Source organism: Pygocentrus nattereri, chromosome 6, assembly GCF_015220715.1.
Source record: "Pygocentrus nattereri isolate fPygNat1 chromosome 6, fPygNat1.pri, whole genome shotgun sequence".
Lineage (NCBI taxonomy): Eukaryota > Metazoa > Chordata > Actinopteri > Characiformes > Serrasalmidae > Pygocentrus > Pygocentrus nattereri.
Window position 1 is genome coordinate 36698251 of NC_051216.1, and position 27613 is coordinate 36725863.

Below are 27613 nucleotides of genomic sequence, written 5' to 3' on the forward strand. Positions count from 1 at the left end.
AAGCTAATATCCATCATGCCGAGGCAAGTTGCAGAAGTTTTAAATAAGAGCGTCAACACTGTAAATATTAGGTCTTTGCTTAAAGTGGATGTATTTGTCTATAAAAAGTTAACACAGGTATGGAATGCTTATAATTGTACTTCATTATACCATATAAACATCTGACAAAAGGATCTAAAAAAAACTGAGGCAGCAAACTTTGTGAAAACCAAAATTTGTGCCATTCTCAAAACGTCTGGCCACGACTGTACACTATAGAAACAATCTGTCAACCCAGATTACTAAATCGTTTTAAATCTGTAGGCCAGCTAAAATGCTTTTATCTGCTCTTTTAAATCAGATAAACGGTCACTATTTGCAAACAACCATGGACTTTAAACTCGAAGTTCCTCTAGATTTAGATCAGGTCCCCAGTCTCCCGGCAGCGAGTGTTGTGCTTGCTTTATGACTGGATAGACATAAAGGCAGGTGGTGGGCGGAGAGGAGGGGTGTCTCCCGCCTACGTCAGCGGCGCGTTAGCCGGGTCACGTGAGAATGGCGATGCTCTTTCCACACGCGCTTCAGTAACATGCAGAGTACAGAGCGCAGTCGACCTGTCCTCAACTGAACAAGCTGACCTGAACATCTTAAGGACACGATGTCAACGTCTAGCAGGCCTGAAGCAGACTCGCTGGTCGGGGCCATTGACCAGGGGACGAGTTCTACCAGATTTCTGGTGAGACTGGAGCAGTTTTCAGCTGCTTTGGAACACTGAGTTTTTAAACAAGTGTTAATGTACGGTAAGCTGTTAATGAAGTTTTTTCCCTTCAACGCACTGTTTTCCGCTGACTTTGCACACTAATGATCAATCGGACAGGTCCTTAAGCTCTTTTTCCTTCATGCCAAGCCCTGCCTGACAGAATTGTCATCAAATAAAATGCTTTTATTTTGCCAGATTGGAAAGCATAATTTTGTTATACAGTTTGAAAAAGTCAGATTATGAAAGTTCATATTCAAATTCACTGAAATTAATGAAAAAAGATGGTTCAAGGGTTCTTAAAGCAGTGGTTTTACATTCATATGTACTGAGCTACACTGGTTTGACCTCAGTATGATATCAGTATTGATCAAGGACTAAAACCATAGACGTTCACCAGGTTTTGGTCAGAATGACCTTTTGACTTTTGTATAATAAGTCTTTGTATAGTGAAATCTTTGAAAAAATAAGCCAAAATACCAGATAAGCAGTACATATTTTGACATGACATGCAATTACAAAATTGTTCAGGTGAGTGAACTGAGTCGTATGGGCCCTATTGTTTATCAATCAATCTTGTAATAGCAATTTAATAGATTTTTAAGTGTTTTTGAGTGCTGAAGTGCCCCCTAAAGGCCAATCTGGACCAAAAGTGGCACACACCCTTGCAGTCACAATATGAAAACTGCTTAAAATTTGGAAATTATCTGGCCAATGACTGTTGAGTTATAGTAAATCAACTTAGCAATGCCATGACTGCAGTAATTAGTTGACTGATACACATGACCCTGAGTAGAAAAGTCAACATGTTTTCAATAATTATTTACCTAGAGATGCCACAGAGTTATTCTAGACCCATTTCAAAAAGTTTGGATGAAAAGTATGATTTTACGATTACTAAAAAACAGTGAAGTTTTTTAATAAATATATATGCAAAATTGTTTGGCATAACGTACTACAATGGATTCATATGGAATTTGCGTCATAATTGTAATAATATAGTAATGACATGTAATAGGTTTATTTTTTATGAATAGCGCCCCCCCAGTGGTCAAATCTTTTGAAACTTGCTTGTTACAAATTGGATAGATGTAGACACCATTCAAGTTTCATAATGATTGGTCAATGTTAAGCCTGTCAAAAGCCTGCTTAATGCTGATTGGCCAGTGGCGAGCACAAATTTCAATGTATCAAATTTTCCTTATAATATCACTTATAGTATGGAGAATAGATGGTGCTTGCAAAGTTTCAGCTTGATCGGATATACGGATGTTGAGAAACAGCCATGTAGCATTAACTCTGCCCCCTAATTACATATGCACATAAAAATCGAATGGCCTCCTCAGAATCTTCTGCTGAATTTGTGTGTTAAGTTTGAATTTTTTTTGGCTGAACGATTCTTGAGTTACAGATTTTTAAAATTAATTCTGAATGAATTTGAATTTATCCAGAAGGGTTCATTTGCATATGGCAGCCATGATGTATAGACAATTCAAAATGTTTTCTATAATTATTGAGGTTCAGGCTCCTCTGAATTTTTTGAGACCAAATACATGAGGATCGGGTGAAAATTGGAGGACTAGTTCGCAAAAGTAGGTTTCGCATATTTTGCAGTATTGCAAAAAAATCTAAGCGGACAGAGCTAAATGGTCAAAATGGCAAAGTGGTTTGTTTGGACCCAAAGCACCAGGAAAAAATGTGCTGGGAAATGTCTGTCAAAAATCTGATTTAGGAGGCCTAAATGCATTGACCTGCGCTATAGCGCCCCTTTGTAGCCGACTGAGCTGATTTCTTGCGTCTGAGTAATGGGAGGGACTACTACCTATTGACCAAGTTTCAAGTCTGTAGGGCTTACGGTTTGGGCTGTGCTTTCCGTTTCAGGGCAGAAAAAGAATAATAAGAAAAATCTTGACAAATCCAATAGGGTTCAATGCACTACGTGCTTGAACCCGAACTAGTGCTAAAAGTAGTGCGACATTAACGCACAAAAGCCTAAAATGTTCATCTCACAGTGATCTCACAGAGAAGACAATCACAGATTCACTTCTAGTTGGTTTTCCCAGTGGATTGCCACAGGCATCCTGTCAATGCATGTTTATCGATAGGATGTTATATAAGAGTAAATAACTGAACTTTCTGGATTTTGCTCAAGTTTGTTTTTGTTTGCTGGAGGTGCAGCAGAATAAGCTCTAATGCCATAAATCCATAAATTTTGAGTTGATGTAGAGATGTAGTTATCACCTTTAAGTACTCTGGCTGATCAAATATTTCACGTGCAGTTCCTTTAAGTGTGTTTTGATCATATGCCAGTACCTGGACTATTGCAGTATCAGTTAGATCATCCAAGCAGATAGCAGTGCACAATGGAAGGTTAAATCACTTGACTCTGTCTTGGCATTGTGGCCCATCTTTCAGGGGAACTATCTTGGCCTTCTATTTTAAAAATGTCCTACACATTATTTTCCTGGCCTGCCATTATGCTTTAGTGATTAGTTTCTCTCTGGCGAGGTGAGAGAGTATATTGCAGCTGTTGTGCCAAAACCTTGCATGTCCATTTTTTGTTGTTTTTTTTTTCTATTTTTAGCATAATTTGAAAGATCCTGTTACCCTTTACACCATGATAAATTGCAGTACTTCCTTTACAAGTTAAAAGCACTTTTCCTGCTCCAGCGAAATTATTGTTTTGGAGAAACAATGTTTTGTTTCAATAGTGATATGATACAATTTTAATAAAAGCTTGTTTATTTTGTTTTGTATATTTTTAATCAGAGATGGCGCTCCGGGTCAGTGGGCTACCTTTTTTTATTATTATTATTTTATTATTTTATTATTATTATTATTTTATTATTTTTACTTTATAAAAATAAATTGCTGAATGAGCATAATATGATTCTGATGCACATTTGAGTTTTCTACTTTAGCATAACCTTCAACTGATGATGGAATGAAATTGAAACATTTCAGTGCAGTTTATTTGGGTTTCACTGGAATGGAATTCTCTTTGGATCAAAATAAACATTAATTAGTTTTCATTAATCGAAATGTACCTTCATTTTTTTTTCCAGTTAGGTAAACCGGTTACTTAAAGACAACAAAATTTATTTATTTAGTGTTCACAAATTTTAAGTTTATAAGTCCAACTATAAGCAATAAATGTAGTATTTAAAGGAAAGATGCAAAACAACTTCAAAAATCTGACTGCCATATGGTTTGGAGAGCAAGTATGCTAGCATTCTTTGAGAACGTAATGAAAATAGCTGGGTTAGTTATTTTGCTAGCTGGCATACTTGCTAAACAAACAACTAACTAACCATCTGTTTTAAGCTAGTCTCTTTTCTTTAGACCCTGCAGTTTTTGCATGTGTTACTTTCAGACCAAAAGTTCTATTACAATAAAAAATAAAATGTTATTTGAAACTATGTTGAACTGGAGAGGTTTTTAGTAGGTTTACAGTACATTGCCTGCAGCTAACACAGGATATTATGGCTAGCTTGGAGGGGTAAGCTTGGAGAGTTAATTGAAGCAGCTCTAATGGAAGCAGATGGGCACATGTCACAGAGGTATACATGTTAGTAATGATCACATGATGCATACATATTAAAAAAGCTATATAGTCTCCAATAAATGACTTATACACTTGACCAAATCTGCCTCAAATTTTGGCTGACTTGTTAATACTTTGTAGCGTAATTAGCTTGTGATACAGATTAACAAGTAATAAGGCAAAGCTAGGATGGTTGGCTGTTTTGCCACACGCTCATTGTGTATTTCCAAGTGAGATTATTTGGCTGTTTTGTTTAGCCTAAAAATATGCAAAATATTTACTTCTAGCTCAAACATTTTTTAAGCATTTATTTTCATTTTAAAATTAGTAACAAATAACATCAAAGGTGCAGGAGGGTTACATTGTACAGGAAAAAATAAAAAAAAATAAATTGTACTTACAATCCAGGGTGTTATCTTTTAAACATACAATTACATACAACAACAGGTATCTCACAAGTTGAAACAGGTTAGTCTTGTTCCTTTTTGAAATAGGCAAACAGAGGACCCCATATTCTATCAAAGAGCTCTAACTGTTAATTCTTTAAAAATCGCAGCTTCTCCAAATGCAATACATTGATTAGTTCCTTTATCCACATTTCATATGTTGTCACTGACTCTTGTTTCCACAATTGTAATATAATTGTAATATATATAATGTAATTTTTTTTTGCAGTAACCATACTAAAAAGAATGGCCTGGCATTCATGTTTCTTTATGGTTACTGAGTCATTAGTTGTTCCCAACACAGCCCAGTGTGGATTAGCTCCCTCCTACATGTTCATAACGAATGTATGAGTGTACCTTCCATTGCATTACATTTCTTATATAAGGGGGAAATATTTGGAAAAATCTTGTGTAGCTTAGTTTTACAGAAGTATATCCTATGCAGGGTTTTAAACTGGACATTATATCTTACATTTATTGTGCAATTATGTATATTCTTCAGACAGATCTCCCATACATCATTTCCATTCCCAGCTCACTTTCCCACAGATGCTTAATTGACTATGTACTAGTGTTCATATGTCTTAATAATATTCAATAAAAATTGGAGACTGCCTTCTGGTCCAAAGAATGAAATCGTTTAATTTCTTCAAGTGTATTATGTATATAAATGGTCTAGTCAGATGTGACCTTGTAAAATCCCGGACTTGTAAATATCTAAAGAAGTGGAGACAGGGAGTTTGTACATTCTTTGAAGTTCAGCAAATGCTGCAAACTTAACATCTTTATATAAGTCCCTAATACATTTTATCCCACTTTCCTTCCATTGAGTGAACACAAAATCATTTAAAGCAGGGGGAAAGGCATGGTTTCTACATATGGGGCTATCCAGGTATGTGACTGGACTATCTATATATGTTTTGACCTGCTTCCATATCTTAAGAGCACTGCTTATGATAAAATGCCCATCATACAATGATTTATTCACTTTATTAGAGATGTTATGTATGGCAGGTAGTGTGGTTTTATTGCAGAGAGATCTTTCTATTGACAACCATGCAGGACAGTTAGCTGTAAAGTCTGTCGGGCCTTGTTTCCACCATGAGAAAATGTTTGCTCCCAATAATACAGTTTTAAATTAGGTAGACCAAAACCACCTTCTTCTTTTAGTTTACATGAATGTTTTTAGATATCCTTGGTATTTTATAATTCCACAGGAATGGTGTTATCAGCGAGTCTGATTGTTTGAACAAATTGAGTGGGATAAAAGATGGGATGCTCTGAAAAACATACAGACCATGGGAGCACCATCATCTTAACTGCATTAATTCTTCCAGCCAGTGACATGGATAAAGTCTTCCAATAGTCAATATTTTGTTTTAATTGCTCTATTTTTCCCTCCCAATTTCTCCTTAGCAAGTCTCTTGAATTTCTTGTTACCCTAACCCCAAGATATGTAAAATTGTAATAAGCTATTTTAAATGGGGTAGACTGCAAAAATTGAACTCTAAACTTAGAGAAAAAACTATTCATGTCACTTAGTCCACCTTTGCACTGTTCCCTATTTCAAAGTGTTTTTGTTTGATCTGTTTAACTCCAGCATTTTACAATTTATTTTTTGGCTGTTTGTGTGGAGGGGTGATAGGTTTGCATGATGTTCTGCATGGTCACCAGGGTTGTGTGGGCTTCTTCGGTGCGGGTGCAGACAATGTCCATAGCCCAAAGTAGGCAGGTGCAGTCGGGTACGACATGATTGAAATGGTTGGATATGGACATGAATAATTAATAGAGGTAATAGGCGTAAATGTTACATTTGTCAGTAATTGGCTTGATGTATTATTTTATTCATGTGGAAATTACCACTGTGTGCAGTTTCAGAAATTTCGTAAATTCAGTGCCTCAGTGTAATAATATGTCTGTAATATACACACAAAAGAACCGCTTTTGCCATCTTTGCCACCGCAATAAAGTCATGAACATTTCTGCCATAGACCTTAATCCCTTCAGTGACATAACTCACACCTTGGTAGAGTTTCTTCTTCATATTGACATTATATTTTGGCACGTGCTTTTTATCCAGAGTGATGCATAATTTTAGTTATGTTATAGAGGCAGGCGTATGTAGTTCAGGGCATCTTGCTCAAGGGCTCTTTTTGGTGAGCAGAGAATCAAACCCTAATCTGCTGTGTGGTTGGCAACAGTATTATCGACTATCGTACAACCCCATCTCCAAAAAAGTTGGGACGCTGTGGAGAATGTAAATAAAAATAGGATGCAATGTTATGCAAATCATGTGCATCATATTTTTTTTAAAGGAAAATACTAAAAAGACAACATATCAAATGTTTAAACTGAGAAATTTTATTGTTTTTTGAAAAATATTTGCTCATTTTGAATTTAATGCCAACAACATCTTCCAAAAAATTTGGGATGGGGGACTGTTTACCACTGTGTTTCATCACCTCTTCTTTTATTAACACTCTGTAAGTGTTTGGGAACTGAGGAGACGCTGCTGTAGTTTTGAAAGTGAAATGTTTTCCTGTTCTTGTTTGATATAGGATTTCAGCTGCTCATCAGTTCAAGAGCTCATTTGTCATATTTTTCATTTCATATTGCGTCAAATGTTATCAGTGGTGAACGGTCTGGACTGCAGGCAGGTCAGTTTTGCACCCAGACTCTTTTAATACGGAACAGTGCTGTTGTAATACATGCAGAATGTGGTTTGACATTGTCTTGCTGAAATAATCAAGGCTTCCCTGAAAAAGACGTCGTCTGGATGGCAGTATATGTTGATAAAGCATGTATATATCGTTCAGCATTAATGGTGCCTTCACAGATGAGCACATGACCCATGCCATGTGCACTAACGCCTCCCTAAACCATCATGAATGCTGGCTTTTGAACAGTGCACTGATAACAAGCTGAGTGATCTTCAGCCCGGAGGACACAGTATCCATGATTTCCAAAAAGAATTTCAAGTGTTGATTCGTCAGACCACAGGACACTTTTCACTTCCCCACTTTTCTACTTCCCCACTTCCCCATGCTAGTCCATTTTAAATGAGCTCAGGCCCAGAGAAGGCAGCAACATTTCTGGATCCTGTTTATATTTGGTTTCTTCTTTAGTTTTAGAGTTGTAACTTGCCTTTTTGGATGCAGTGATGAACTATTTTCAGACACAGTGTTTTTTAGAAGTGTGTCTGAGCCCATGCAGTGATTTCCACCACAGAATCATGTCTGTTTTTAATGCAGTGCTGCCTGAGGGCCCAAAGACCACAGCCAGCAAATACTGGTTTTTGGTCTTGACCCTTACATACAGAGATTTCTCCAGATTCTCTGAATCTTTTAATGACATCATGTACTGTAGACAATGAAAAGCAGAAGTTCTTTGCTATTTTATGTTGAGATGTTTTTCTTGAATTTTTGCACTATTTGATGGTACAGTCTTTCACAGTGTGAACCCCTCCTCATCTTTACTTGTGAAAGACTCTTGCCTCTCTGAGATGCTATTTTATACCCAGTCATGTTACTGTTGTTGTTGGCATCAAATTCAAAATGGACATATATTTTCCAAAAAAGAATACAATTTCTCCGTTTCGACATTTGATGTGTTGCCTTTGTGCTGTTTTGAATGAAATACAGTGTTTAAATGATTTGCACATCATTGCAATTTGTTTTTATTTACATTTTGCACAGCATCCCAACTTTTTTGGAAATGTGGTTGTACACACTTGTGTCATTTTTTTATCAAGTTGGTAAAGCAAAAATCCATTCAAATTGGTTCAAGTTGGTTTAGTGCAGTGATACTACTAACTGTAACACAGCAGGGCAGGGTTTAGTTAACCACTGGAGAAAGAGCAGCTTGCTAGAAAAAGAGTCTTTAAGCACTACAATTGCCTACATCTGCAACATGATTAAAACCTTTCATTACAGCATCTGACATCCATAAATGTCATATTGATATTAGATTGATTAATTGTACTTATTAGGGCAACAAACATTCTTTTGTTAGGTCAGCTAAATATTTCTTTTAGTGCTGACAACAGAGTGTAATTCAGTAGAACCAATTATTAACAGAAGTTGAGTAAATAATAATAATAAAAAATATTTTGGCAGCAAGATTTATTTTGCTGTGTAAAATCCATTTTTTTAGTGTACCAAGCACTAAAGGAAATATAGCCAGGTTATTATAAAGCCACTAGTGTAATATGTTCTTGCGTGATGCCTGTGACAGTGTGTCCTTTTTCTAAACATATTTGACCAGCATAGTTTATTGAGGTTGTCTATCAACTTTGACATCTGCAAACTAGTACACACAACCGGTGGGTCAAAGTACATAAACACTGGTTTAAACTTTGACTTCTATACAACATAAGTCTGCCTACAGGCAGAACAATGCTAGCTTGCAGGGATTTATTCTACACTCTCAGAAAAAAGGTACTAAACTGTCACTGGAGTAATACCCTCAAGGTTCAATACCTCCAGTTAGGGAATATAAAACCATTGTTATACCTTTTGGAGTATATTTGCATAGTTTATACTTTGATGTACAAAAAATTTACCTGCACAGTACCATTGTTTCTGACAGAATATGGTGATTTAAAGGCATCATTTATCTTGTGGTTTGCTCTATAATGTACTGTACTTTTCATTGTTCACTTGGTAATGTTGCCAGATTTCTTTGTCCCTGATGTGGCCTCAGAACTAAGAGATAGTGGTGGTGAGCTTTGGGCCTAGTTTTTCGGGCTTTGTCTTTCCAATTTACACAATTCAGCTTTACCTGCAATTTCATTATGTACAGCATTTCATAATTCCTTCATTGTGGAATGCTGTACTTTTCTTTATGATTCTCCTCTTGTCAGGACACTTAAACAGTAGTTATCCATCAGCACAGGACCTTCATATGAGTATCTCCCAGGTGACTGATAAGGCTGGTTTTGTGCTGTGAGATAGAGAGACCCAGGGCGTAGGGTCATTTAGTCAATGTATATTTTGTAGCTTAATATTATGAAGACAGCATGTTTTGTGAACAATATGACAAAATTTGACAGAGCACAGTAGTATCATTACAGAGGTGGTAAAAACGTTTAGCGTGCTCACTCTGTGATTTGGAATATTCCAGTTTATTTTTGTGTATAGTGCTTTTTACAACAATGTTGTCACAAAGCAGCTTTACAGAAGTTTGAAAACATACTGTTATAACATATCCCCCAGTGAGCAAGCCAGAAGCGACAGTAGCAAGGAAAAACTCCCTCAGTCTGGTGGAAGAAACCTTGGGAGGAACCAAGACTCACAAGGGGAGACCCATCCTCCTCTGGTCAAACAGTATTTACAATTTAATAAGCTAAATACCAAATAAAAGCTAACATGATCTCACAATATTCATTTATTTATTTATTTTTTACTGAGAATCATTTGGAACAGACAAACCAGAACCTGTAGTGCCACATACAGAAATCCTTTAAAAAAAATAAAGATGATAATACAAATAATATTAATAATTCTGAAATTACATTGACTTCTACTGTACTGGTGATATACACATTATTTTCAGAAAAGTATATTTAATTATTATTAAAGATTTTCCACTGTTACCATCATAAACATTCCATATAAAAACCAGTAGGTGGTAGTCTTGAATAGTATATAAAATGGCTATATTTGTAGACATGGTGACATCTGGTCTTATCACCACTGTGAAACTTTTTATTTTTTCAGGTTTTTAACGCTAAAACTGCTGAGCTGATCAGTCAACATCAGGTGGAAATTAATCAGAGTTTTCCCAAAGAAGGGTGAGTACAGTGAGTGCACTACCAGAACACTGACAGGCCCATAGTTGGCAAGATTACTTCTTTAAACATATTTAAATCACTGTACATTCTTGACCTTTGAACCTAAAGAAGGTGTGATTGGTATATCAATTAGAATATTAGACAACTTGTGAATGTTATGGGATGAATTCAGTAATTCAGTCAGCAGAATCTTTAAATTATTCATAGAAAGATTTTATTTGTTTTAAGAGACACAGAGGTTCTCACATGCAGACTTTGGCAATAATACAGGGAGAAATGGGTTGGGCTGTGAGACATTCAGAGAAAGAGAACAGTTTATGGTAATTCTCACTCTTGGGCCTTGCTATTGATTGCTGTGAATCAATATATGAATCAATACCTTCACTTCACATTGTGCCCCTTAAATACATATAGGGAAATCGCTGTAACACACAGCCTGCAGTGATTTTTGCTTTTGGAAACTATAACAATACAGTATAATAAAATATATGATTTTGTTTCTTATTATTAATAATAATCACATTTTTTCTGCCAAGGAAGGTTGTTTATTAACAGTAGCTTATAGATGTCCAGCAACACAATGTCTTTATTACTTAGTACGTTAATACAGAATTCAGTTAAACAACTCCAATTATGGCTCAGGAAGTACATTTCATTATTTAACTACTTAGGTTTATTAGTAACTGCTTTGTAGTACTACAATTACAGACCATCTGTTTCTCTCCGTACTTTGTTAACTTGTCAACACACCTAATGCAGTCCTTCTCTGGAAATGCACAATCGCTGTAATGATTACGTGCAGATGTCAAACATTAACGAGGTGCTGCACTATTCCTTTATGAAGAAATTCTTTACACACAGTACAAAGTTTTTCATGGAATTTCCTGACAGTGCATGACTTCCTGACTGGACACTAACCTTTCTATTGTGATAAACAGTCTGCATTGCCCTTTATATGAAAGCTGCAGGTAGTTGAAATGAAGTTTAAGCATATAGCCTTCATCTGCTGGATGAAAATTCAGTTGTGTATTGATAGCTGCTGATATGATTCTCAGTTTTTTTATCTACATCAGTGGGAGCTGATACACGAAACCGAGACACTAAATTACATTTAAATATATTTGAACACATTCTGTCTCATTGCGAATCACATGCTGTTCACAAGTTTGAGTGACTCAAAATAGACAATGTTAATCCATTAAGATTGAATAAGATTATGTTGAGAGTTTCAGGATTTTGACCTTTCTGTTTTCAAATGAAATTTATTTTTTCAGTGTTTAAAGGGAAAATAAACTAAATAAAATTACGTACACGTTACACGTTAGGATTTCAATCAGCAACTATACACTAGTTATTTTTACTGTAATTCACCTATGATTTACATTTTATATTTATTAGCAGTCTACATGGAATTTTTGGGCTTGGCTTGGTTCAAATATTTTTTGAATGCATATTAATTTTCTGTGTTCATCTTTTTGTTGTAAGTTGGGTGGAAGAAGACCCAAAGGAGATTTTACAGTCTGTTTGTGAGTGCATGGAGAGGACCAGTGAGAAGCTCATTCAGCTCAACATTAACATCTCCAACGTTAAAGGTGTGTGTGCGTGTGTGTGTAGGGGTTGTACAGGGAGATTCACTTGAAAGAGGCCCCAAATATTCTGTTGTAACTCCTGTTAGGATGAAGCAATCTGAACCCAAAAATACCCTACATACCATGACATGTGATGTACAAGTGATTAGCTGTGACACATGAGGTACAGGGGTATACACCTGGAAGTTGCAAACGGAGGTTAAATGTGGCAATGCCTGTCTAGCGCCTACCTCATTGCTCCGATGCAGGGGTGTGAAGGAGTGTGTTTTGTGTGTGTGTGTGTATATGTGTGTGTGTGTGAGGGTGTGGGTATTACATATTACATATGAAAATTATTATGTCATGAAATAGAGATGCAGTTTTCTCTGTTTCTGTAGCGATTGGAGTGACCAATCAAAGAGAGACTACCGTGGTTTGGGACAAAGAAACTGGAGAACCTCTCTACAACGCTATTGGTGAGTCACCACCGTACACACCACCCGCAGGCCATTAAAGCACTGATCACAGTACAGCAGCTACAGTTCACTGAGATAAAAATCAGTAGATTATATTATCATATTAACATTGTCTTTTTCTGGGAAAGATAAATAATAAGTTCCCATCTCATTTTACAGATTAGAAACAAAGCAAATACATCTACACAAATCTATGTAAATATATGTATTACAGACTGTGGCTAGTAAAATTTGTAGCCTACATTGTAAGAAAAAATCTGATGGCTTGGATTATCTTAATTGATTCTAGATAAAAATTCAGTGAAATACTTAAATTCCTTCAGTAAGTCACACACTTCATTAATTTAATTTCCATTTAACTTTTAGTCAAAACAACCAATAAGTACAAGTTATACACTTTACAGCATGAAACACTCAATTAACAGAAAACAACACAGTAGCCTCAACAACTGAATACAATATCTGATCTTTCAGTATTTAGTGTGTCAACTCTTTACCGTTTATTGCAGCTTCCATTCTTTTCAGGAGACTGAAACTTGTATGTTTCTTAGAGGGCTTCTTGACAACTACACATCCTTTCAGACCCACAGTGTTGAGTTGTCTTCTCACAGTGAAAGGATGGACAGAAACCCCTGCAGATTTTTTCAGATCCGAAGCAAGAGTGGATCTTGATTGTCTCCTCTCGCTCAAACATGAAAGCCTTAGCTGCTGGTCTACCTGGGTCTAGTCTCACACAGCCAGACATGATCTGATATTTTAGGCTAAATTTTGGTGGAAGGTAGTCTTATTTTGGTGGGAACAAATTGAGTGTGACATATTTAAACCAGTCCAACTTCTGATAATGGCACAGCTCACAATAGGGGTCTCTGGTGCATTCATTAACACTTTGTGATGAACAACAACTTGGGACCAAGCATAGACACTGCAGGTTCTCCAGACAGCAATAAATCCATGCCTGGAATCCAGATGCAGAGTTTTACCAAGACTTTTAACTAAACTTTTGAAACACAGGAAATCAAATTTCTGAAGTGTGCATCGACTCCAAATTGCCACCATTCAACAGGGTCAATTTCAAGAAGTCTGGAGACCCCAAAAACGAGGTTGATATTTTTTTTATTTTATTGACAATTTAGATATGGAGCCACAGCACCCCCAAAAGAGAGACCACACACCAACACCATACGGACATTTGCTTATAAAGAAAAGAACCAAAGAAAACTTACACTCACCAGCCACTTTATTAGATACACCTTGCTAGTAAAAGGTTGGGCCCCCTTTTGCCTTCAGAACTGCCTTAATTTTTCGTGGCATACTTTCATCAAGGTGTTGAAAACCTCCTTCCTCAGAGATTTTGGTTCGTTATTTGAGTTACTGTTGCCTTTCTATCATCTCGAACCAGTCTGTCCATTCTCCTCTGACCTCTCACATCAACAAGGCATTTTCGTCCACACAACTGCCGCTCACTGGATATTTTCTCTTTTTCTGACCATTCTCTGTAAACCCTAGAGATGATTGTGTGTGAAAATCCCAGTAGATCAGCAGTTTCTGAAATACTCAGACCAGTCCGTCTGGCACCAGCAACCATGCCACGTTCAAAGTCACTTAAATCACTTTTCTTACCCATTCTGATGCTCAGTTTGCACTTCAGCAAGTTGTCTTGACCACCTCTACATACCTAAATGCATTGAGTTGCGGCCATGTGATTGGCTAATTAGTTATTTGTGTTAACAAGCAATTGAACCTAATAAAGTGGCCAGTGGGTGTATGTTGTCTGCTTGATTATCAACATTCATATAATCCGTAAGCAATACTACTTGTCTTATTAGCATTATTATGTGTATCACCTAAAACCGGCATTGTTTTGTCCTCTAAAGTGCTAGGAATATGTAGTAACTTTGTATAACTTTGATAACAGACGCAACCAACCATTCTAGTGAGTTTAGACCACTGACAAATATGTATGCTCAATGTGGTTTTCCTTTTTTTCTTTCTTTTGTTTCTTTTTCTTTTTTTTATTGATTTTATTTCTTCATACATTGAGTAATGACCCTGATTGAATTCATTCATAACCAACAATATCCAAATATTACAGGCAAATATTACCTGTTTCTTTTAACATGTGTTGTGTATCAGGTAACAAGAGTTAAATTCTCTCTTATGAAGCATAGCTAAATGTCCTTTTTGTTCAATCCTTGGTTTTGAAAGTGGTTGTATTGTAGTGGTAGTAGTGGGTGTAGTGTGGGTAACACCTCTGCCTTTTAATATTAATAATAATAATAAGGTACATTTATGTAGCGCCTTTCACAAACCCAAGGTCATTTCACATAGCATGGGCAAAAAAAAAAAAAAAACTAAGCAGTGGAGAGGAAAGAAAAATGTGCAATAAAGAGAAGAGTCTTTAAGTCAGATTTGAAAGAGGAAAAAAAAAGATTAGTCCCAGAGGGATTGAGGAAGAGAATTCCAGAGTTTGGGAGCCATGGCACTGAATGACCTCCCTCCCAAAGTGGAGAGTCTGGTGTGTGGGACAGCAAGCAAGAAGACCTGAGAGAGCGAGAGGGAGTGCAAGAGATCAGCAGTTCTCTGAGGTAGGGATGGAGCAAGGTCATGCAAGGCTTTGAATGTGAGTAGTAAAATTTTTAACTTTATACGGTACTGGACTGGTAGCCAGTGTAGCTGAAAGAGAATGGGGGGTGATGTGAGATGAACGCTTAGTGTAGGTGAGAACTCTAGCTGCAGAGTTCTGAATGTACTGTAGCTTTTGTATAGACTTGACAAGGAAGCCAACAAAGACGGAGTTACAGTAGTCAATATGGGACATATGACTTGAACCAAAGTTTTTGCATCTTTATTGGTCAAAGAAGGTCGAAGATGAGCAATGTTACATAAATGAAAGAATGCATTGATATGCAGATCAAAATTAAGTGATGAGTCAAGTAAAAAACAGATTTCTAACACCAGGTGCAAGCTTAACGAGCGGGCCATCAATACTAACTGAAAACTTGGATGACTTTGATAGTAAATGTTCTACATTATAGACTGGGGTTCAATCCCCACATGGCTAAGCACCTTACACTATACCAATAAATAGGGGGGCAGGAAAAACTTGATTCTTAGATGCATTGCGATGTGGACATGAACAATGCTGAATCAATTAATTAATGTCATAAATGAATTTTTAAAATATTTAATTTAGAACGTAATGTTAACAGAACTTAAAAGGCGGAACTTGGGTAAGTGCAGCACCCGGACAGTCTGTGGCTGCACATAACAAAAACACGGTGCCCTCTGCATTAAAGCCAGGTTAGATCAGGAGTCACAACACAAATGTTAAGAAGAGCCATTTTGTCCTTTCAACAGAGTCAAACCACCTTGGAAGCCACAACATTTAATGCCCAGTATGTCTCAGTATGTGCTGATGTCCTAGCATAGGCTAAAAAATATGAAGAAGAGCATAGACTTACTTTGCTCTGCTTTAAGCTTTAGCTATAGCCGCTTTCCTCCCATCTCTGCCAGGAAACTTTTCCTCAAAACTAGAGCAGTTTCTTGTAAAATGTCTTTCAGCGTTCGAATGATTTACGAAGCTGAAGTTGCTTTAAGTTTTAAACCACCCTTAGAGAAGGAAGGTGAATGAGTTCTTGAGAACTGCCAAAGACAGGTGGTTAGTTAAAACAAGTATCATCAGCCTCAGAACACTGAGTGCAATCTAAACCTTGCCAGAGTTCTGAGTTCTGACACCATGGACACTTGGCATCACACCCGAGGCACGCACTAATCTGTGAGCAGATTGACCATTGAAAGGCTGTCCAAGCCCCACCCTCAAGCTGCCATGAGATGCCTCTGCCCAGTCACTGACCACTGACAATCGAATTGAGAGGTTAGATTTTTAAATCTATACTAAATGATGAAATGAAAAAGTTTTAGGTTTCTGTTGATGAAACTGTGACACACTGCACAAGTTGGAGCTTTATTGCATCTGTACACACTCTTTATTCTGTATTAGCAAATGATTTAAGCATAAGGATATTGTATATACTAATAATACCATGTTATTTGTTATAACATTGTATAATTGGTATATTTAGTGTAGTAGTTCTGTTTCTGTTAACTATTAGCTTATCAGTATAAAATCCAGTTAATAGTGACTGCATCATTTTGTCTGATGGTTTCTGTTTTTTCAAGCAAGATATGAATGTTCAATACGAAATCTGTAAGTCATAAAAACATAAGTGGAAAAATGATCAACATATAAACAAATTGAACAATGAAGCGTTTTCACAGTATAATCAATATTGTATTATTAGAGACATACTAATAAAAACGTAGCAGTTGTAGGCTAATTAAACATCTTGTCTAATTAAACATCATGTCTTAAATCCATTGCTACCTTAAATCAATTACCACATTAAATCTCCTGGCATTTTAATCCACTGGTACCTTAAATCGTCTGCTGTCTTAAATCCTTTGCTACCTTAAATTTACAGCCACCTTAAATTTAATGATACCTTAAATACATTGCCACCCTAAGTTCATTGCCAACTTAGATTAACTTATACTGTACCTTAAATCTACTGCCACCTTAAATCCACTGCCACCTTCAATTTACAGGTACCTTAATTACTCTGCTACCATAAATTTACCACTGCTTTAAATCTTGTGCTACGCTAAATTTATTGCTACCTTAAATCCACTGATATCTTAAAACGAATGCTTCCTTAAATCTACTGCCACCCTATATTTACTGATATCTTAAATCCACTGGTACCATAAATAAACTGCTCGCTTATGGTGTGTTGAGTATGTGTGGTGTGTAGAGTGCTTGTGGTGTAGAGTGGTTGTTACATTAATTGTGTAGAGTGTTTGATGTGTTTGTGATGTGTGTATGGTGTGTACTGTGCAGTTCATTTCCAAAGGGAAAATTTTGTCCATTTTCCAAAAGCTGTAGGGTCAGTCTAAAAAGCTTTCCTGTATATGAGGAATGTTTGTGCAAAATTTGGTTGTTGTATGTCAAAAACTGTGGCCCATGAAAAGTTTACAAACTTTGACCATAGAATAGTAATAATAATAAGAAGAAAAAGATGCAGTGTTGTTTCTGTCTATCCTCCCACTGTGAGAAGACAACTCAAAGCTATGGGTCTGAAAAGATCTATAGCTGTAAATAATCCTTTACTGAGAAAAAGAAACATCAGACTTCAACATCACCGAATGTGTTTAGGATTACTTGGAAGTTGAAAAGCAGAAACCAACTAAAGTTGCTAAACCAACTTCTAAGATACAATTTTGGAGGTGTGGCTGCAGATTTCTGTTGAAAATGAGTCTCCTGAAAACAATAGATGCTGTGATGAAGGTGAAGAGTGCCATTATGCCATATCTACCATCAACACTATGTTGATGAGGCTTTTGTAATTTTCAGTTTTACATCAGTGTTATAAGAACAGGATAGCTATACATCAGTGTCGCAAGTACAGATAGATAGATAGATAGATAGATAGATAGATAGATAGATAGATAGATAGATAGATAGACTTTATTGTCATTAATCAGTACAAGTACATGGCAACGAAATGCAGTTAGCATCTACCAGAAGTGCAAATAGTAGCAGTAGTGCAAAAAGAGACTGTGCAAGTGTGCAATAAATAGGCATAGTGCAACAAATTACAGTATATATAATAAATTACTATTTACTATATGCAAAAATAGATTATACATGAACATTTTGGAGATGTACACTGTATTGAATGACTGTTGCGATGTGTTATTTACATGGCAGTAGAATGTTAAATTTGTGCAATGGTAATAATAATGAATAAAACAACAGCTCTGATTGGTGAATGTAGTATGAAAGGCAGTGTTCATAGTCACTGTGTGCAGTATGAGTGGTAGTGTTATCAGTGAGGTGTGGAGTTCAGCAGAGTGATTGTGGAGGGAAAGAAGCTGGACCTGAGCTGACTGGTTCTGGCCCGGATGCTCTTGTATCTCCTCCCGGATGGAAGTAGGTTGAACAGTTTGTGGTTGGGGTGGGAGGGGTCCTTAATGATGCTGTGTGCTCTGCGCACACAGCGCTGGTGGTGAATGTCTTTGATGGCAGGGAGCTGCATGCCTGTGATGCACTGAGCAGTCCTTACTACCCTCTGCAGGGATTTCCTCTCCGCCACAGTGGAGCTACTGTACCACACGGTCACACAGTTGGTCAGTATGCTCTCGATGGTGCATCGGTAAAGATTTGTGAGGATCTGAGGAGACAGACAGTCTTGTTTTAGTCTTCTCAGGAAGTAAAGATGCTGCTGTGCCTTCTTGATGAGATGGGAGGTGTTGAAGGACCATGAAATGTCTGCAGAGATGTGGATTCCCAGGAACCTAAAGCTGGAGACACGTTCTACCTCTGCTCCGTTGATGAAGACAGTGTGTGCAGCCCTTGGTTTTCCGATAGTCCACGATGAGTTCTTTGGTTTTGTCTGTGTTCAGGATGAGGTTGTTGGTGGTGCACCAGGAGGTCAGGTGCTGGATCTCCTCCCTGTAGGCCGATTCATCGTTGTTCCTGATGTGGCCAACCACAGTCTGCAAACTTGATGAAGATGTTAGATGTGTGCAGAGGAACACAATCATGGGTGAACAGGGAGAAGAGCAGAGGGCTCAGCACACAGCCTTGCGGCACACCAGTGTTCAGAGTGATGGTGGTAGATGGTGTCTGTCTTTAGGTGGCTGAGGACCAATTTCTCAAAGCACTTCATCACAATGGGGGTGAGTGCGACTGGGCGGAAGTCATTAGGACATGCAGCAGATGAGCACTTTGGCACCGGTATGATGGTGGATGTCTTCCAGCATGCAGGAACAGCAGCCTGGGCCAGTGATAGGTTGAAGATATCTGTGAAGACCTTGGCTAACTGTCCAGCGCACGCTCTGAGGACATGTCCAGGAACGCCATCTGGACCAGCAGCTTTGCGTGCATGCACCCTGCTCAGTACAGACTGCACATTATCTGAGGAAAGTGTGAGGGAGCTTTCATTGTGGGGAAGACCACTCCGTGTGCTGAGTTGGTCATTCCTCTGGTCGAAACGAGCATAGAACTGATTAAGCTCATCTGGGAGAGAGACACTGCTGGCTGGGGGGGTCAGGGATGGAGGCCTATAGCCGGTGATTGCCTGAATGCCCTTCCACATGCGGCGGGGGTCAGAGTTGTGGAAGTGCTCTTCAACAGGCAGTTTGTAGGTGTGTTTGGCTTTCCTAATCCCTTTTTTCAGGTTTGCCCTGGCTGAGCTGTAAGCCTCTGCATCACCAGATCTGAAAGCAGCATCACATGCTTTCAGCAGTAGGCGAACCTCTGCATTCATCCAGGGTTTCTGATTAGGAAAGATTTTCAGTTGTTTGTCAGAAGTGATGTTATCTATACATGAGTTGATGTAACTCATGACTGCTGAAGTGTACGTGTCCAAATCTGTGTGTGATTCTGAGGTGGCTTGAGAGGAGAACACACTCCACTCAGTGTTTTGACGCTGTAGTGTAGAGATCGCCCCCTTAAGGCCATACCTTAACAGTCTTTGTTGATGTTTTCACACGTTTGATGAGTGGCACATACTTCGGGAGCAGGAACAATGAGAGGTGATCAGACTGCCCCAGGTGGGGGAGGGGTACAGCCTTGTGATATTTGTGTAGACATGATCCAGGGTTTTGTCTCCTCTTGTTGGGCAGGAGACATTCTGGTGAAATTTTGGCAGTACAGATCTCAGGTTGGAATGATTGAAGTCCCCCGCAACAATAAAAAGTCCGTCTGGATGCGCAGTTTGTTGTTTGCTGATTGCCAAACTCAGCTCCTCCATAGCTAGCTTAGCATTAGCATCAGGAGGGATGTAAGCAGCAGTAATGATAACGGCTGAATGCTCTCTAGCTATATAAAAGGGGCGACACTTTATCATCAGGTATTCTAAGTTAGAAGAGCACCGACGTTCAGTTACCGTGGAGTCTGTGCACCACAGTTTGTTTACATAGATGCACAGACCCCCCCTCTGCTCTTACCAGAGTCCTCAGCCACTCTGTCCGCTCTGAACATGCTGCGCCCGTCCAGCTCCACCGCGGTGTTGGGAATGTCGCCGTTCAGCCACGATTCCGTCACAATCATGATGTTACACTCCCTGATCCATCTCTGTGTAGTGGTCTATAGTCGCAGCTCGTCCATTTTGCCCGCTAGAGCCCGGACATTGGCAAGAAATAAGCTGGGAACCACCGATCGGTGGGGACTTAGCCTTAGCTTAGCACGTAGCCCCCCCTCGCTTCCCCCGCTTTTGTTTACGTTCTGCGTGCCAGCGCCGGCTGTGCTCAGTTGGGGGAGCAGGCTGCGTTGCCCACAGTACTGCTTAGATTTCCCCAGGGAGTTCTAGATGGTTCAAAACTCCGTTGTTGCAGGTGAAACCAATGTCCAACAAGGCCTGTTGGCTGTACGATATGTGTGCTAGGCAGTTTGTGGTAAAAAAAAGTTGAAACCAGTAGACATATTTGTCTCTACTACTAGAAAGCGAAATCCGGAGAGACGCTGGGCCTCGCGTTGTGCACGCGCCGCCATCTTAATTTACATTACAGTACAGGACTGTACATGTGCATTTGTTGACAAACTGAAGGATACAGAATGGCTTTTGGCATCTGAAAAAAACTACAAAACTCTGTGAGACCCTGGTGACACACATAATGTTACAGCATACATCTCCATCCATCCTCAACCGCTTATCCGGGTCCAGGTCACAGGGGCAGCAGCCTAAGCAAAGAGGCCCAGGCCTCCCTCTCCCCCGCCACCTCCTCAGCCAAGACAGCCCTACAACATCCAGAGCCCTCAGGAATTTCGGGCAGTTTTCTAACCACCCTGGCTACCTCAGCCTGAGTGATGGACGGACCCTCGCTCAGATCTCCAAGGTCTGCCTCCTCTGGGGAAGGATCATTCGTGGGATTGAGAAGATCCTTGAAGTATTCCTTCCACCGTCCAATGACGTCCCCAGTCATAGTCAACAGCCCCCCAGCCCCACTGTATAGTGTTGGTCAGGAACCGCTTTCCTCTCCTGAGGCACCTGACGGTTTGCCAGAACCTTCTCTGTGCCTGTCGATAGTCTTTCTCCATGGCCTCACCAAATTCCTCCCACACCCGAGTTTTTGCCTCAGCAACCGCCGAAGCTGCAGCCCGCTTGGCCCTTCGGTACCCATCTTTTGCCTCCAGAGTCCCACAAGCCAACCAGGCCCTTGATGGCTTGCTTTACCCGAGGTGACCACCAACAGCTTCAGGGTTTGCAGCCACGACAGGCACCTACAACCTTGCAGCCACAGCTCCGATCCACTGCCAACAATGGAGGCATGGATCATGGGCCACTCAGACTCAATGTCACCGGCCTCCCTCGGTATGCGGTCGAAGCTTTTTCGGATGTGGGAGTTGAAGATCTTTCTGGTAGGTTCCTCTGCCAGATGTTCCCAACAAACCCTCACAACTCGTTTGGGTATGCCAGGTCTGTCCGGTATTTTCACCCGCCATCTGATCCAACTCATCACTAGGTGGTGATTGGGTGACAGCTCCGCTCCTAACTTCACTCGGGTGTCCAAAACACATGGTCGCAAATCCGATGACACAACTACAACGAACTGCGGCCTAAGGTGTCCTGATGCTATTTGCACTTATTCACACCTTTGTGTTCGAACATGGTGTTTGTTATGGACAGACTGTGGCGAGCACAGAACTCCAATGACAAAACACCACTCGGGTTCAGATTGGGGAGGCCGTTCTTCCCAATCATGCCCTTCCAGGTCTCACTGTCACTGCCCACATGAGCGTTGAAGTCACCCAGCAAGACAATCGAGTCCCCACATGGGGCACTTTCCAGTACCCCCTCCAGGGTCTCCAAGAAGGCTGGGTACTCCGAACTGCCGTTCGGTGCATAAGCACAGACAACAGTCAGAGTCCGTTCCCCGACCCAAAGGCGCAGGGAAATAACCCTCTCATCCACCAGAGAAAACCCCAACATACAGGCACTGAGCCGGGGAGCTATGAGTAAGCCCACCCCTGCCCGAAGCCTCTCACCCTGGACAACTCCAGAGTGGAATAAAGTCCAACCCCTCTTGAGAGAGTCTGTTCCAGAGACCTTGCCATGTGTTGAGGTGAGCCCAACTATATCTAGTTGGTATCTCTCAGCCTCATACACTAGCTCGGGCTCTTTCCCTGCAAGAAAGGTCACGTTCCATGTTCCGAGAGCCAGTTTCAGTAGCTGAGGATCGGAACACCAAGGCCCCCGCCTTCGGCCGCCACGGCCGCCACATTGCACAAAGCATACATCTCAATCTATCATAAAATATTATTGGTAGGGATAGACTCTGCTGTTGGATTTTCATTATTTTCACTGTTAACCGTGAGACTGTCTTGCATTCTTTTATCTCTTTTAGCTTGCATCAATGATTAACAGTCAGACCGAGATTTACTGTCTTGCTCAGTCACTCTCTCTTTTTCTCCCTTAAAAACATCTTCCTCAGTCTCTTCACAGCCTCTGCCATGATGTCCGAAGTTACATAGCACCATAGCCTGCATTTCAGGCTGGAGTGGCAAGGACAGAGACGCCATTCTCTATCAGTCAGTGTACCATCAAAATGATTGTGAAGCTGTTGTTTTAAGCTATAATTGTTAAAATGGCTTCAGTGGCTGTTTTAAGTCTAAATTAAATAAATTAAAGGTTTTTGAATTGCACAGAAATATTATGGTATCTAATGCGCTGTTAACTCTAAGAGGAGTGGGTAAATCCATTTGTAGATTGTTCACTGAAGAGATTTTTCACTGAAATGTCCCTTTAAAATAATACTCGATGACTGTTTTTGCTTGGTCAGTGGATTATAAATTTGCTTTTGGATCAGAAGCTGGATAATTGTGGGTTGTTGATGTCTGTAGTGTGGTTGGATCTGCGGACACAGTCTACAGTGGAGAAGCTGATCAAGAAAACTCCTGGCAAGAACAAAAACCATCTAAAGGTGATATAAAGATGTATGCACACATCAGTCTAAAATGCATTTTGGAACCCATGAGTTATTCCTAACTCTGAAGTTACTTATTTTAGTGTCTCTTTCAGGACAAAACAGGTCTACCCATCAGCACGTATTTCAGTGCGCTGAAGCTGCGTTGGTTGATGGATAACATAGAGAGCGTGGCGGAGGCTGTGCAAACTAACCGTGCTGTTTTTGGTACAGTGGACTCCTGGCTCATCTGGGTAGAGCATGAACATACACACTTTAGCCACTATGTGGTCTCTATTAGAGGGATGCAAATTCTTTTGGCCAATTTCTATCAGCCTCTTATTTTTACCTGAAGGTCTCACTTTGTGGGCTAAATAAAACACACGAAGTACACTAACACATTTCCAACACTTTAAGCTAGTCAGAGTCACTATTGTAATACTGTTTGCCTGTTAATGTGCTAAACTTGTATTTAAAATTTTTTTTTTTTGTCATAGAGAGATTTGGTGAAACACAAATTCTTGACATTTCAGTGGAAAACTTGTCGCTAATTGTCAAATAAGTTAAACACGTATACACAGGCTCAATAAAATCACAGTGTTTGGCATTTACTAGCACAAGCTAATAAAATCTTGCTTTTCACTTAATCAATCTTCATTCTGAAACTGCCTAATCCTGCAGCAGACTAAAAGAACAAGTCTTGTAGCACTCCCTATAGGCTCCTATAAAAAGCACCTGTGAAGATCATACCAATACATTCATGTTGTTACATGGAAAATGCTTTAAGTGCAGTTTGTTTCCAGACCTTCACAAGAGTTGTTTCACTCTTTGATGTGTTTGTATTTAAAGCAATATATAATTAAAAAAAAAATTATATCATTAGAAAAATCAAGTTCTATTGCATCCAAGAGACATGTACATGATGCCTCCATCTAGTTTACGTTCTGTCAATTCCATAGTCGTGAGGCATGTGTATGCTGCAAAGAAAAAGGGAGCCGCTGTGAGCTTAAAAGGCATTTTGGCCTTTAAGTGGACAGAAACAGTCTATTAAAATGAATCATTAATATCACAGTGTCACTTGGTACAGGCAGTAGTACAGTGCTAGCTAATAAAGCAATAGAACACAAGAGACAGTGTATTATCGTGAAATAACATCACAGCTGTAATTTGGTCGCAGGCATCACAGCCATGATATTATTGTAACAGGGAGCGATGTAGCGGACGCATGTGCGGAGGTAAGCAACTTTTATTGAGGGCAAGTCCAGGGTCGTGGTCAAAACAGTCCGAGGTCAGAGCCAATATGAAGTGATCGGGTTTCAGACATGACAAACAGCTGGATACGGCAAACACCAACACGATGAGCACACAACGACCAGCGAAAACAAAGGGCAAACACAGGGCTTAAATACACAGGGGCAACAGGTGAAAACAATCAGGGACGGAGTTACAAAACCAAAACAAAAACTCACATGGTAAACCAAAACACAAACACGTGGACAGGACAGACACAACAGCAGGAAACAAGACAACACCAGGTACAGCAGAAAGCCAAAAACACAGGAACAGAAACAGGAGGCACAAGAGACCCACAGGGAACAGAGACAGGAGGAACAGGAGTCCCATGGGGAACAGACACAGGCGAGGGCGACGGGATCTGGAGTGCCGCGGGGTGCAGCGACGGGATCTGGAGTGCCGCGGGGTGCGGCGACGGGATCTCGAGTGCCGCGGGGTGCGGCCACGGGATCTGGCTTTCGGGCTGGGGACCTCTGCTCCAACCTGGAGGAACACACAGACACGGGACCCACTCGGCTGTTCCCAAAGCTCACTCGAGCTATAGGCAGCTCGCAGTGGCGCTTGAGAACAAGCCGAGTACCATCGTACGGGTTATCTGTGTTCTCCGTCCGTCTCACCTCGACTTGCGCTGCAGGTCGCTCCTCCCTGCAGCCTTGTTCAAGCCGGGTGGACCCAAGGCGCTTATCTGAGCTCTCGTCGTCTGGACATAAGACGGGAAGGTCCTTCGCCTTCTTGCGGGACCGACGAGACGCTCTTGTTCCCTCAGCGCCAGGGGAATTTGCTCTCACTTTGGGGGGCGGCGTTGGGACGCGGGTAACTCGGGCTGCGTAGAAACAGCCGGAGTTTCGTCCCAGGAACTGCCACAAACCAGTGTGTCGCTTACCTGCTGCGTCCATAGGTCGTTCTGTAACGGGGAGCGATGTAGCGGACGCATGTGCGGAGGTAAGCGACTTTTATTGAGGGAAAATCCAGGGTCGTGGTCAAAACAGTCCAAGGTCATAGAGCCAATACAAAGCGAGTGGGTTTCCAACATGACATACAGCTGGATATGGCAAACAACACCAACACGAGGAGCACACAACGACCAGCGAAAACAAAGGGCAAACACAAGGCTTAAATACACGGGCACAAGAGACAGGTGAAAACAATCAGGGGCGGAGTTACAAAACCAAAACAAAAACTCACATGGTAAACCAAAACACGAACGGACAGGACTGGGAGGGGCCAATCGTGACAGTTATTTGCGATAACACATGACCTCGAGTGTTCTATTGCTTTTATATAACTGTTAAATAAATAAAGTAAGAAATAAGTAAACTGGGCTGTAAATGTGACATTTAATATGTTTTAATGTAAGCAGTTCCTTCCACCAAATTATAGTTCCTTAATAAGCAGCTTGTTGTACTCACTCGCTGTACAGCCAGCAGTTCATTCTTCAGCTCCTTACATAGATCATCTGACAGTTTCAGAATTTAATGTAGTCTCATCTTCAGAGTCTGTAGGTCAAATATAAAAGTATCCATTTTCTGTTTGTGGCAAATTAAGAGGTAAAAACGTTTAAATGGCTTGAGCGTCTCCTACAGCTGTCAGAGTCGTTGCTTACAACAGGCTGTTATCTGCAAGTGTGTTACTTTATTGATGTGTTTTTGTCTCAGTGTTTGACTGGGGGAAAGAACGGTGGAGTTCACTGTACAGACGTCACCAACGCCAGCCGCACCATGCTTTTCAACATACACACCATGCAGTGGGATCCTGAGCTGTGCAAGTGAGTTCAGAACCCCCCCCCCCCCCCCCCCCCCAACACACACACACACACACACACACACACACACACTCGTTTGTATACTTTGTCAGGACATGGAGAGTTATACACGTGTGTCATAAGTATTATGTTTATTGTTATTGTTGCTGTTGGAACAATTTGTTTTCATCAGTTTTCATTTTGTAATACTGTTTGAAAATGCTAGCTACTGTTTACACTGTGAGAGTATTTCATGATGAATAGACCAGCAGAAATGTTTTAAAATTATTTGGAGTAATATATTTTTACATTAACTTTGAAACTGAAGCAGGCTTTTTCTTTCTCCTGTAAAGTTACCATGTTAAGATATGTTTTAGTCTTTATTCTGACAGTGACAATATTTGTATCTTTAAGTAATAATGTATTATATCACTGCTTTTGTAACAAAACCTTGTATGTCCAAAGTGCTAACTTTAAAGGAGAGGAAAAAACATTCTGGCTTAATAACTCTGTAATATGACTAATCTCTTCTGGTCCATTCATCATGGAATTTGTACACAATTTAAAGGGCAAGAGGTGTTTCCAAAAATGTAAAAAAGGAAAAAACAAAAATGGAAATACACGTTTTTTTTCAGCTGCAAAACAACATGTCCGGGGAAATTCCACCTCCGCATTTAGCCCATCCGTGAAGTGAAACACCACATACACACTAGTGAACACACACACTAGTGGGCAGTGAGCACACTTGCCCGGAGCGGTGGGCAGCCCTATCCACGGCACCCGGGGAGCAGTTTGGGGTTAGGTGTCTTGCTCAAGGTCACCTCAGTCATAGACTGTCGGCCCTGGGGATCAAACCGGCAACGGACCAGATCCCTAACCTCCAGCCCACAACTGCCCCAAAAGCCATGACAATATTGAAACCAAATTGATATTGAATATTGAAACTGCTGTGAATAAGGTGATGACAGGAACTGCAGATGGAGCAGTTCATGCTGTACAGCAGGGTAGCAACCTGCATCGAGGTCACAGCAAAGGCAAGCCAATGCAGCGGGC

General features: G+C 40.1%; 1 protein-coding gene across 4 annotated transcripts in view; it reads left to right on the forward strand.

Moving 5' to 3' along the window:
• Window positions 1-548: 548 nt before the first annotated feature.
• The window catches only part of LOC108413855 (glycerol kinase-like), a 67702-nt gene continuing 40637 nt past the window's right edge, over window positions 549-27613 (forward strand). For 2 of the 4 annotated variants that reach the window (XM_017686548.2, XM_017686549.2), the window contains exons 1-7: window positions 552-715; window positions 10444-10517; window positions 12003-12109; window positions 12484-12561; window positions 23465-23544; window positions 23643-23780; window positions 26475-26584. In XM_017686548.2, the coding sequence (XP_017542037.1) occupies window positions 638-715; window positions 10444-10517; window positions 12003-12109; window positions 12484-12561; window positions 23465-23544; window positions 23643-23780; window positions 26475-26584 (665 nt within the window). In that variant the 5' untranslated portion in view covers window positions 552-637. Of the gene's footprint in view, window positions 780-10443; window positions 10518-12002; window positions 12110-12483; window positions 12562-23464; window positions 23545-23642; window positions 23781-26474; window positions 26585-27613 lie in introns of all 4 variants that reach the window. The other 2 variants (XM_017686551.2, XM_017686550.2) reach the window with 2 other exon arrangements.